This window comes from Amblyomma americanum, chromosome 1 (genome assembly GCF_052857255.1).
Source record: "Amblyomma americanum isolate KBUSLIRL-KWMA chromosome 1, ASM5285725v1, whole genome shotgun sequence".
Taxonomy (NCBI): Eukaryota; Metazoa; Arthropoda; class Arachnida; order Ixodida; family Ixodidae; genus Amblyomma; species Amblyomma americanum.
Genome location: NC_135497.1, coordinates 110,245,327 through 110,257,687, shown reverse-complemented (window position 1 = coordinate 110,257,687; position 12,361 = coordinate 110,245,327). Strand labels below are relative to the sequence as shown.

At 48.4% G+C, this 12,361-nt stretch overlaps 2 protein-coding genes across 3 annotated transcripts in view; both read right to left on the bottom strand.

Annotated features, from left to right (window-relative positions):
- LOC144113446 (uncharacterized) overlaps window positions 1–12,361 on the bottom strand; it is a 303,663-nt gene that overhangs the window by 140,256 nt on the left and 151,046 nt on the right. The gene's annotated exons all lie outside the window — the stretch shown is intronic.
- Window positions 1–12,361, bottom strand: part of LOC144113445 (uncharacterized) — a 78,276-nt gene that overhangs the window by 47,084 nt on the left and 18,831 nt on the right. For both annotated transcript variants that reach the window (XM_077646527.1, XM_077646526.1), the window contains one exon: window positions 3,013–3,303. In XM_077646527.1, coding sequence (XP_077502653.1) covers window positions 3,013–3,303 — 291 coding nt within the window. The remainder of the gene's footprint in view (window positions 1–3,012; window positions 3,304–12,361) is intronic.

Below are 12,361 nucleotides of genomic sequence, written 5' to 3'. Positions count from 1 at the left end.
GAGTGCACTATCGGAAGTACCATACTGGTAGAGAAGAGGATTCCTTTTAAGCGTTATTCTCATATATACTGTTTTATCAAAATTTATCACCATTTGCCACCTATCACACCAGCGCATTACCTTCCGAAAGTCATTATTTAGCCTGATTTGATCTTCACTTGAATTAATTTCTTCATAGAGGACACAATCATCGGCATATAACTTAACATTAACAGAGAGATCTTGGACGATATCATTAATATAAATAATAAACAAAAGCGGTCCAAGCACAGATCCTTGAGGAACTCCCGATTCAACTGGAATGCAATGTGAGAGGGCACCATTTAGTGTAACAAACTGGCGCCTGTTTGTCAGGTAGGCCTTAATCCAGGTTATTAGTTTATCGTTTTTTATTACAGAACTCAATTTATATATTAGCTTGTTATGAGAAACCGTATCAAAGGCCTTGCGGAAATCTAAAAATATTACGTCAGTTTGTTTTCCTTGGTTTATGGCTTCTGCAAAATCATGAATTGTTTGTATTAGCTGTGTACATGTCGAATATCCTTTCCTGAAACCATGTTGAGCTTTCGATATTACGTTATGTTCTTCAAGAAATGTAGATAAATGTTTAAGAATAATGTGCTCAAGTATCTTACACGCTGTGGAAGTAAGTGAAATAGGGCGATAGTTTTGCACCTGTGTTTTGTCACCAGTTTTATGTAAAGGTTTAACTCTGGCAACTCGCCAGTCATCGGGTAGGGCGCCTTCCTCTATAGACCTTCTAAAAATGACACATAAATACTTGGAGCACCATTGCGCGTGCTGCTTCAGAAAGGCATTTGGGATGTCGTCTGGGCCAAACGATTTCTTAACATCAAGATTTAGAAGTAAATTGAACACTCCATTTTCAGATATGGTAACATCAGGTATAGGGGGTAAAGACAGCCTGAAAGATGGGAGATGACCATTGTCTGCAGTAAAAACAGTTTTAAAGTGGTTATTAAAGGCTACACAGGCTGCATTATCATCGCGAATACATTTTCCATCTATTACAAACATGTCGGCACTGCGGGAACTCGGGGTAATCGCCCTCCAGAATTTTTCAGGAGATTTTTTAATAAATGATGGGAGTTGGACACCAAAATATCTTTCTTTGTCAAGTAAAGTCTGATCTTTTAATTGTTGTGACACCTCCTCAATAACACGGACTATGGAAGGGGTGGCTGATCTCGCTCGCTTTTTAAGACGTTTTAGTCGACGTTGCAAGTGCAGCGTCTCTCTGCTGATCCAAGGGTTGCGGCTACAAGACTGCTTAGATATCTTCGGCACGAAACACCGGATACATTCATGAACCATGTTCTTGAAGATGAGCCACAAGTCATTAATACTGCAAGGATTCGTTTGGAAATCGTCATAACGAAGGTCAAGAATGTCAATGATGGACTCATTATCTGCTCGTGAAAAATTTGGAAAGGAATGAAGAGCATCTTCATGCTTTAAAGAAACATCATTTAGTGACAATAAAACTGCCTTATGATCTGATATACCAGTAGCAACATCACAAGAGATGTTTTCCGTAATGTTGCCACTTAAAAAGAAGAGATCTAGGATGGACATCGAACCGTGCTGTATTCTTGTAGGCTCATTTACAACTTGCAGCAGATCAAAGTTTAAGGCAAGGTCCAGCATTTCGTTTTCCATCAAATTACAGGACTGTGAAGAAAAAGTGCACCAATCAATATTCGGGAAATTGAAATCACCAGTCATAATTATTCTGTCTCCCGGTTTTACATGACACTGGATATACTCTTTTAAATGGTGCAAGACAGGGACAGGAGAGTTAGGGGGCCTGTAAATGGCGCCTAGTAAATACTTGATGTTATCAGCATAAACTTTGCAGAATATGCCCTCGACTCCGGTGACATCAGGTAATCTTATAAGTTGTAGAGATGCTTTGTATAGTATCGCAACTCCCCCACCTCTTCTGTCACGATCTTTTCTAAAGACCTGGTAGTTATTTGGAACAAATTCACTGTCATATATATCTTCACTTAACCACGTCTCAGTTAGCACTACTACATCAGGGTCATGCGTATGTAAAAGACCTTCCAACTCAACGACTTTATTAACAACACTGCGACAGTTAGTATTTAAAACTCAAAAACAACCTTTTTTAGTTTTGTTCTGTCAGGTGTGCTTGGTAATCCTGTAACGCTTGTTTTCAATTTTGTCCCAGGCAAATAAAGTCCCGTTCACACTTAATTTATCGAAGAATAACTTGACCTTCGCACCGTTCGACCTTTCCTCTGCAGAGCTTTCCCATAGTTTTTGCCTTATCTGACGAACGCCAAGAGAAAAATCTTCTGAAATCGATATTTCAGAGCCCTTGAGTTTGGGACAGGCTTTCATTATCGATACTTTTTCACGGTAGTCTAAAAATCTCACAATTACTGGACGATCACCATCTTTCTTCTTTCCCACCCTATGACAGCGTTCAATTCCACTAATGGTTAAATCAAGCTTTTCAAGAAACACACTCTCTTTTATCTTCTTGATAAGATCATCAAATGTTTCAGTGCTCTCTTCTTTAACGCCACAAATTATCAGATTATTCCTTCGACTCCGGTTTTCTAACTCATCAACCTTATTCAAGAGGCTAGAAACATTTTGTTCTAGTTCAGCTATAGTTGATTTCAGGCCATTTACCTCTGTCTTCAATGTACCAAGAGAAGCCATTTGAGTTTCTATGCCACTGATTCGTTCATGTAAGCTAGCTACATTTTTTTCAAGTTTTTCTTGTCTAGTCAGTACATTGTTGATTGATACAGTTATGTTATTTTGCCCCAAGAGAAGTTGTTGCAATATTTCCTGGTCTGTAGGCCCCGGATTCGACTCAATGTCACCACAGATCAAAAGGCTTATTTTGAAAGAAACAGCAGAGACAACACTTTGTAAGCCAAGTGGGCATGGCAGCAGCAATAGAAAAGGGTCATCACTGCGAAAACACTTCATTCGAGAATAATCACTAACCTGCACGATAAAGCAGAATTGATTGAGCATCATGTCCGATGTGCTGCTGCCTAGCCCACTGGTTGAGATGGCCGGGGGACAACTTCTTATAGCCGCAGGTATGTCCACGTGACTTGACGTCACCGATGGGGTGGCAGAAGTTGAAACGAAGAAAGGCTGGACGATCTCGATGACGGGGCAACGGCTGGCTCGTGCGAATGACTTGATGTCTGGTTGATACGGAAGAGCAGCAGTAAATCCTTCTTCAGCGCAACCAAGGGAAGGCTGAACTTGAAGAAAGAGCGCCAAGGCCTGCACGATAAAGCAGAACTGATTGAGCATCATGTCCGATGTGCTGCTGCAACAGTTACTTCCCAAGTATTCTACAGATGAATTAACAAAGAAGAGAAAACAGTTCACCCCAAAGTTGCCAACAGTCTAAATAATATTACTATATGCCTCCAAATGTGCCATGCCAACTATGCCAATAATATGCACGTGCATTTGAGCAAATGGCGTGTTGTGTAGTTAAGGCAAAACTACTTGTTGTCTTATGCTTTATCAGCAGGGTTGGCATCCAGAATCTAAAGCTTCAAAGAGGCACCGACATACAGCAAGCGTGGGAGAAACTCATGGTTTTGCTGACGCACCAGGCATGGCAGCTGTGAGAACTATATTCACATACAAGCAATCAGACAGGATGACAGCTTATAAGCAAGCTAGTGGCAAAGATTTCTTTCAGCTGCGCCACAATGTGCACATGCATTTCACTTTCATGGCAGGCTGCAGCAAGGAAATACTACTTAATTAAGAGTTGACCCGACTATTGATGAATATGCACTGCTGGACCACATGATGAATCAGAACATGCATCCCCACAGACCATTCCATTGTTTATACACAGCAGCCACAATACACTCCATGAACTGTTGACGACACATGCAAAACAGTCGCACCACAACTTTCTCTGTGCTTGCACCAGATGCGTACAAGAGTCCAGTGAGAAGAATGGCGAATGTTGGGAGTAGAGCACTGCACGGGCCATAGTTATAGCCCCGGGCCCAGCCTGGGCCTGATACCTTCTACCGCTACCAGCTGGAGCCCAGCCCGGTTTCTCTAATGCCCCGAACTGGCCCGAGCCCGAGGAAGCTCTCGGCTACCAGGGCCGGCCTGTCCCAACAAGCCGGTGGGCCCGGCTCAGGCCCAAAACAACACAAAAGCTGTAAGCCTGCTACAGAAACACAAACATTGTTGTTACTATGAATTTCAGTGAAAAAACATGAGTGGTTGTTAGAACAGAGGTCTAAAATTCTCTAGTGTCTGCTTCTGTTTGAGTTGGTACCTATTGATTTTTTTTTGCCCAGAACAAAGTGCAGTGCCTTGAATACCACGCATATAAATTTGCTGAAAATAATCGACTCAAGCCGTTTTCTGTCTCTTAGCTTCGGATTTAATATTCACAAGCTTATGTCAAACAGGCTGTAACGTTGCAATCGGTTCGCCACCGAAACAGAAACGGTCACACGAGACCGCAAAGCAGTGAGGTGTCCTATTGTGTCTGTTCAAACAGCTGCTTATCCCACTGTCACTTGTCTATTACCATTGAGCAATAACAAAATGCAGTAAGATCAACTGGACTTGGATATATTACACAATGAAGATGTTAACTTCTACAGGTCCCACACTTCACTGAAACAGTGTTAATGCGATCATATCTTAGACAATTCATTTAGAAAGCTTTTGTAGAATTAATGGTCACAAAAAATCGAAAAAAGGAAGGACTTGAAAGACGAAAGAAGTCTCGTAATTATTATTCCATACATTATAAAAAGTGATCAGCATAATACTGAGACCAAAATAGAGAAACTACACTACACGGGTGCAATTATTACATGCACCCTTCAAGGCCCAGATTTCTTCACATGCGCAGTCTCCCCTATGGTCCGGAAAGCCTGCGGGGGTACCACAACTAAGCAAAACAAATAATACAGCAGTTATCAGGAAATACAAGACTGGCTGCAAACAGCGAAGACAGCCTCACAGTTCCTGTTCCTCTCAGGCTATATCCGAATGAGTAAAGCAAAATGTTGCTTTATTTTGTGCGTGGACGCCGTACTTATGCTTCATGGTTAACGATTTCGCGAAGCTAAGAAGGTGGCAAGCAAAAGTACTGTGTTTGTGCCTTTCGGTGCATCAGAACCGGCGGCGCGAGCGCTTCGTCGTCGTTGGCTTCGGGGCTGGTTCATCTTCTTCATTCCAAGTGCCCCGGCGGAAAGAGGGAGCCATCCTGGCGACTCAAGGAGAGGAGACTACGAGGGGGCTATAATACGGCTTCAAGCGGCTGACGTGAACGACGTCGCGGCCACGGCGGCGATGGTCCGAAGAAGGTGTCACCGGTTCGATAATGTAGTTGACCGGTGATGTACGCTCCAAGATGCGGTAAGGGCCGATGTGCTTGGCCGAAAATTTGGACGTATTTGGAACAGAGAGCCAGACCAGTGAGCCAGTGGAGAAGTGAACCGCGGGCGTGTCTTGATCGGAAACATGGGTACGGAGACCTTGACGTTCGGCGGTGAAGGAGCGAGCCAACTGGCGGCACTGCTCAGCATGGCGGGTGATGTCAGAGAGGGAAGCATATTCTGAGCTGTCGGGGTTGTAGGGAAGGATTGTATCCAACATACAAGAAGGTTCGCGTCCGAATAAAAGAAAGAATGGGGAAAAGCCGGTGATTGCTTGAGAGGCGGTGTTATATGCATAGGTGATGAACGGAAGAACCTGATCCCAATTGGAGCTGTCGGAGTGAATGTACATGGCGATCATGTCCCCAAGAGTACGGTTGAAGCGTTCGGTGAGGCCGTTGGTTTGAGGGTGGTAAGCAGTAGTGGTGCTGTGGACTGTGTGGCACGCAGCGAGAAGCTCGTGAAGAACTTCAGACAAGAAAACACGGCCGCGGTCACTGAGTTCGCGAGGAGCGCCGTGACGCAGGACAAAGTGATGAAGAAGGAAGAAGGCTACATCGCGAGCAGTAGCCGCAGGTAGGGCAGCGGTCTCAGCATACCGAGTGAGGTGGTCCACGGCGACTATGATCCAGCGATTCCCAGCGGTCGTGAAGGGAAGTGGCCCCTATAGGTCGATGCCCACACTATCAAAAGGGCGAGCCGGACACGGTATTGGCTGTAACGGGGCAGTCGAAGGGCGAGGTGTCGACTTCCGCTGCTGACAGGCCGTGCAGGAGCGAACGTAGCGACGAACGAAGTTGTACATGCCCCGCCAATAGTACCTCTGGCGTAGTCGCTCGTACGTTTTCAGCGAGCCAGCGTGAGCGCTCTGAGGATCAGCATGGTGGTGTTCACAAATGTCATTGCGGAGATGTCGGGGAATCACGAGAAGCCACTTGCAGCCATCTGGACGATAGTTGCGCCGGTACAGAAGACCGTCGCGAAGGGCAAAATGGGAAGCCTGGCGACGAAGTGCTCGAGGGAAGGAGGCCGTAGAGGGTGAATGAAGTACGTCGAGCAACGATGAAATCCATGGATCTTGGCGTTGTTGATGGGGCATGTCCATGGTAGTGAGCGCTGCGAGTAGCGATACAGATATTGGCGAAGAGGGCGCAGGAGAGGGCAGTGGGGAGCGGGACAAGGTGTCGGAGTGCTTGCGGCCCGATTGGTAAACTACGGTGATATCGAATTCCTGAAGACGGAGGGCCCAGCGGCCTAGGCCCCCTGAGGGATCTTTGAGTGAAGCCAACCAGCACAAAGCGTGATGATCGGTGACGACGGTGAACGGGCAGCCATATAAGTATGGGCGGAATTTTGTTAGAGCCCACACTACGGCAAGACACTCCTTTTCCGTCACGGTGTAGTTCGACTCAGCCTTGGTGAGGGCACGGCTGGCGTATGAAACGACGTGTTCAGGAAATTCGGGCTTGCGCTGGGCAAGGACAGCCCCGAGGCCGATTCCGCTTGCGTCGCTGTGCACTTCAGTAGGGGCACTGGGGTCGTAGTGTCGAAGGATAGGTGGTGAGGTGAGAAAACGACGGAGCGCAGCAAAAGCGTCGTCGCAGGCCGAGTCCCACATAGACAGGTCGGCGGGACCGTTAAGAAGTTTCGTCAGGGGCGCGACGATGGAGGCGAAATTGGGAACAAATCGCCGAAAATAGGAGCAGAGACCCACAAATCGGCGCACTTGTTTTGTAGAAGTCGGTTTAGGGAAGTCAGCGACAGCACGGAGTTTGTCAGTATCGGGCAGGACGCCGTCTTTGGAGACGAGGTGGCCGAGTATTGTCAGCTGCCAGGTACCAAAGTGACATTTTTTGAGATTAAGTTGAAGGCCAGCATTGGTGAGGCAGCTCAGCATCTGGCGCAAGCGCTTGAGATGCGTCGGAAAATCGGGCGAAAACACGACATCATCATCTAAACAGCAGAGACAAACAGTCCACTTCAGGCCGCGCAAGATGTTGTCCATCATTCGTTCAAACGTTGCGGGAGCGTTACAGAGGCCGAATGGCATCACGTTGAACTCATAGAGTCCGTCAGGGGTGACGAACGCCATTTCAGGACAAAATGTATGGTGGGGCAGCCAGAAAAAGAATGTAAACTAATATGCCCCTGCCTGTGCGCCATTTTAGGACAGTCGGACTCAGCCATCGGGACTTGCCAATAGCCAGAACGGAGATCCAGGGAGGAGAAGAACTCGGCGTCTTGCAAGCAGTCAATGGCTTCGTCAATACGTGGTAGCGGGAAGATGTCTTTGCGCGTAATTTTGTTGAGCCGGCGATAGTCCACGCAGTCGTATCGAGCCATCCTTCTTTTTAACCAGGACGACTGGGGACGACCAAGGACTGGCGGAAGGTTGAATAATGCCGCGTTGTAGCATGTCGTAAACTTGCTCAGTTATGACGCGGCGCTCGGGAGGCGACACACGGTAGGGGCGCTGACGGAGAGGAGCATGGGTTCCGGTGTCAATGTGGTGCTCGACAGTGGTCGCACGGCCCAAAGAAGTCGACTGGTGGTCAAACTATGAGCGAAACTGGTTGAGCAGGGCAAGGAGCTGCGCGCGGTGAGCAGCATCGAGAGCGCGGTCAATGCAGCGGTAGAAAATGTCCGATGACAAAGCCGGAGTAGCACCACGTGGGGTGTGGGCAGCGACTTCGGCACTGGAGGAGGTTACATCAGTGTCGAAGGAAGAGATCAAAGCAGCGGTTTCAAAATGGCCGAGGCATTCGCCACGGAGCAGGAGAGCGCGGAGAATGAGGTGTTAGAGACGAGGATGGCGGCAGCACCGTGGTGAATGTCGATGACGGCGAAGGGAAAACATAGGTGTCGGCGAGAGGCAAATACAGGGGAAGGCATGAAGAGAACGGTGGCGTCAAAAACTGAGGCGGCGCAAACAGGGACAAGCACGGCACTGTCAGGGGAAATGTCAGTGTCCTCGGCGACAACAAGCTTAGCAGCACAACGAATCTGAGGCTCGTCGAGGAGCCCATCGCAGAGTGGAGAGAAGACGACGTGCGCACGGGAACAGTCAATGACGGCACTGTGCAGGGAGAGAAAATCCCATCCAAGGATGACGTCATGGGAGCTGGCACGGAGGACTAAAAATTCGACAACATACAAAACATCGGCGATGACGACGCGTGCTGTGCAAGCGGCAGAGCGATGAACGGTATCGGCGCTGGCGGTACGGAGTGAGAGTCCAGAAGATGGGGTTGTATTTTTGCGAAGCGAGCGGCAGAAGTTTTCGTGAATAACAGAAACGGTGGCCCCAGTATCCACAAGCGCAAGTGTCTTGACTCCGTCGACAAAAACGTCAAGAAGGTTCGGCGGGGAAAGGCGAGGACTTAAGCAGGGCGATGAGTGCGCAGTTCGTGCCCCCGGAACTGCGGCTGCTAGTTTTCCGAATCGGCGCGGACGTTGCGACGCATCATGGGCGACAATGAGCGGCGGCGAGGTGAAGGCGAGCGGTGGGAAACGTAGGGCTGGCGACCGTACTCGTGGTCAGGAGAGGTCTCCTGAGGTTGTGGTCCGAAACGTGGGCGAAAGGTACGGTCTGCATCAGGGTAGTCTGGCAGAGGGTGGACAGGCGCATGCAGAGTACGTCGATAGAGGCGCGCGAAGTGGCCCGGAAGACCGCAGGCGTAGCATATCGGTCGATTGTCAGCCGTGCGCCAAGGGTTGTAGGTAGGGGGCGTGAAGCGGGTCCGTGGAACAGCAGGCGCAGGCACCACTTGAGGAACGTACGTATAAGCCTGCGGTCGCGGTGGTCGCGCGACAGCCTCGGCATACGTGAGAGGCACGGGAGTGGGGGCAGGCGGCACTTCAACTGGAGGACCGTAGCTCAACGGAGCAGCAACAGGCGGTCGCGGGGTCGGGGGAAGGCCGACCTGGGGATCCAAGGGGGCTGGTTGTGGAAGAGGAGGGAGGGCGTCAGCGACCGCCTGCGTGATGGCGTGCCGGATCTCAGCGCTGAGGGGGTCGGTGTCTGATGTTGGCGAGATAGGAGCGAGAGCTGCCGGCCGACCTCGTCCCGCACAAAGTCTTTGATGGTAGCAAGTAGATCTGGATTGATGGCCAGGCCGGAGATGGAGTCGGCAGGCGGAGGAGGCCGACGAGCGCAAAGACGTTGCTTGCGCAACTCGTCGAAACTCTGGCAAAGGGTATACACCGAGGTAACGGTGGTGGGACTCTTCGCTAACAACAGCTGAAAAGCATCGTCATCGATACCCTTCATGATGTGTTTGATCTTGTCAGCCTCGGACATAGCCGGATCAACACGCTTGCAGAGGTCTATTACGTCTTCAATGTAGCTGGGGAAAGTCTCATCCGTGTGCTGAGCTCGGACGCGCAGGCTTTGCTCAGCGCGCAGTTTCCGCACTGCAGGACGGCCGAAAACCTCCGCAAGGGTGCTCTTTAGAACGGCCCAAGTGGGAATGTCGGCCTCGTGGTTGCGGAACCAGAGGTTCGCGACATCGGTGAGGTAGAAGATGACGTTGGTAAGCTTGACGCGGTCGTCCCAGTTGTTGTGGCGGCTCACCCGTTCGTATGATTCCAGCCAATCTTCCACGTCCTGGTCGCTATGGCCGCTGAAGACAGCGGGGTCGCGCTGCCGGACAGCACCGGAGCAGATGACTGGCTGCGACGTGGCGGCGGGCTGTTGACTGGCCTTGGTAGTGGACATCGGGATGGTGCGGCTGCGAAGGTCCACGGTGATGGTGAAAAGGGGAACACAGCAACCTGCACCAAATGTAGAGCGGTTTAGTGGCACGATGGAAGCGCCGGCTACGAAGACCTTGGCACAAGCAATCTATGAGGCAGAGAGCCGAGAGACCAGACACAAGCGGCAATGTTCCATCCAGCACGAGCATTCAACCGGCGGCACGAGCGCTTCGTCGTCATTGGCTTCGGGGCTGGTTCATCTTCTTCATTCAACTTTATTTTGTGCGTGGACGCCGTACTTATGCATCATGGTTAACGATTTTGCGAAGCTAAGAAGGTGGCAAGCAAAAGTACTGTGTTTGTGCCTTTCGGTGCATCAGAACTTCATCTTTGTAAAGAGTGGTATATATGCTGTTTAGCCTGAATTATTGTTTTCTGCATCATTTTCATTTTTTTGGATGCTCAACCTATCACATGACATATTACTGAAGATTAACAAGTTCATATTCTGGAAAAAGTAAAAAAATAGCTACAATATTGTCTTGACCTGCAGTTTGTTAACCACATGAGAACATAAGAAGCGGGCGCTAAGAGAAAGTACGTGCTCACTACACAAGCCCGAGCCTGGCTCAAGCCAGCCCGTCAGTATACAGGCCCGAGTCCGGCCCGGGCTTTCGGGTGAGCCTGAGCCCGTACAGTGCTCTAGTTGGGAGTGCTTTTTTGGAAAGGCCTCTCATCGTCATCAGCGTACTTATGTCCACTGCAGGACAAAGGCTCCTCCCATTGATTTCCAATTAAAGTTGTCCTGATCCAGCTGTGACCCCCTTTGGCCAAGCAAACTTCCTGATGATGATGGATTTTATTGGCACAAAGGCGTCTGTGGACAAAGAGTGCCATGACACAAGGTATTTTCTTCTGTCCCACTCATGGTTGCCTTCTCTAGAAATCCACCTCTTTACCCTTAGGGACCATTGGTTACCTCCTCTCTGCATCACATGCGAATGGTCTCGAGAGAAACCTATATAACGTTACAAGAATTAGAGAGATTTATGAGACACAGATTTTCAGTACAAGACATCACAAAGGCAGAACAGCAACTCACAAACCAATACACCATTACAGGCAGCGTAGAGTAAGAATAATTGAAAACTGTTAGTCTACCCAGCATTGAAGCCAATGAGAATCAGGCACCTGGAAACAATAGGTCTTTTGTTGAAAAGCGTATCATCCTATTCTGTTTAGATACAGGGACCCCATCATTGGTCTCTTCTGGACTTCATTAGATCAAAAAACCTTTTCCATTTAGTATAATCGTCCCTATTCATGACATGAAGCAATAAACACCACTCAAAAATAAAAAACTGGAAAAAAGCGTTATTGTTCCTTTTGTTTCAAGAGTAAATTGCTTTTGGGAGCACAAGGTAGTATATGTAATCTTGGGAGACCGCTTCCATGAAAATCAGGCTGCACACATGAGAAAGGCAGTGAACAAGCCATATTATGTAGTATTCAAGAGTGGCTGCAAGTATTCTCCCAAAGGCTCTTCTCAGGCACCCTCCCATGATAAGGGTCAGGTGCACCCGACTATAAGGAAGCAGACAGCCATTCTTGCTGAGGCAAAAATCCTCATTCATGGAGAGAAAAAGAAAGCTACTTAACTCACCCAAGAGAAAACGCTTTCTTGCATTCAGAAAATATGGCAGAATGTTGTTTCCAACAGCAAATAGCTACTTTTCACAGGTGCTACTTCGCATGTACCAACTCAATCTGAGGCTCATGCACTTTGTACAGCATTCAGAAGTAGAGTAATTCATTTTGAACAGGCAGTGACACAATGAACACAATAACAAACTGGGACAGAGACTGCCCATTATTACAGGTACCTTTTTCCCTAAATCTGGAGAATCTAGTTAGTTTGGCGATAGCTGTTCACGTAGATGCACAAGCAACATGCATAATTCAACAAACTTTTCTTACTTTTTAGACATAGAATGTGAGGCTTTTATTATGCATTAAGTGCACAAGAAATTTCTGCTGCTCACACATCACTGCTTGCAACGAAGAGCAAGGCCCTCATTCCGCAGGAGTTCTTGAAGCAACTAACCTTAACAGTGGTGAGACATGCACATGTAGTCATCAGCAAGCAAGCATCTACTGCAAAACAAATGCTTCTCTTATTCACTTCCAATTGGCTCTGTCCAGCATCAGCCACAGCA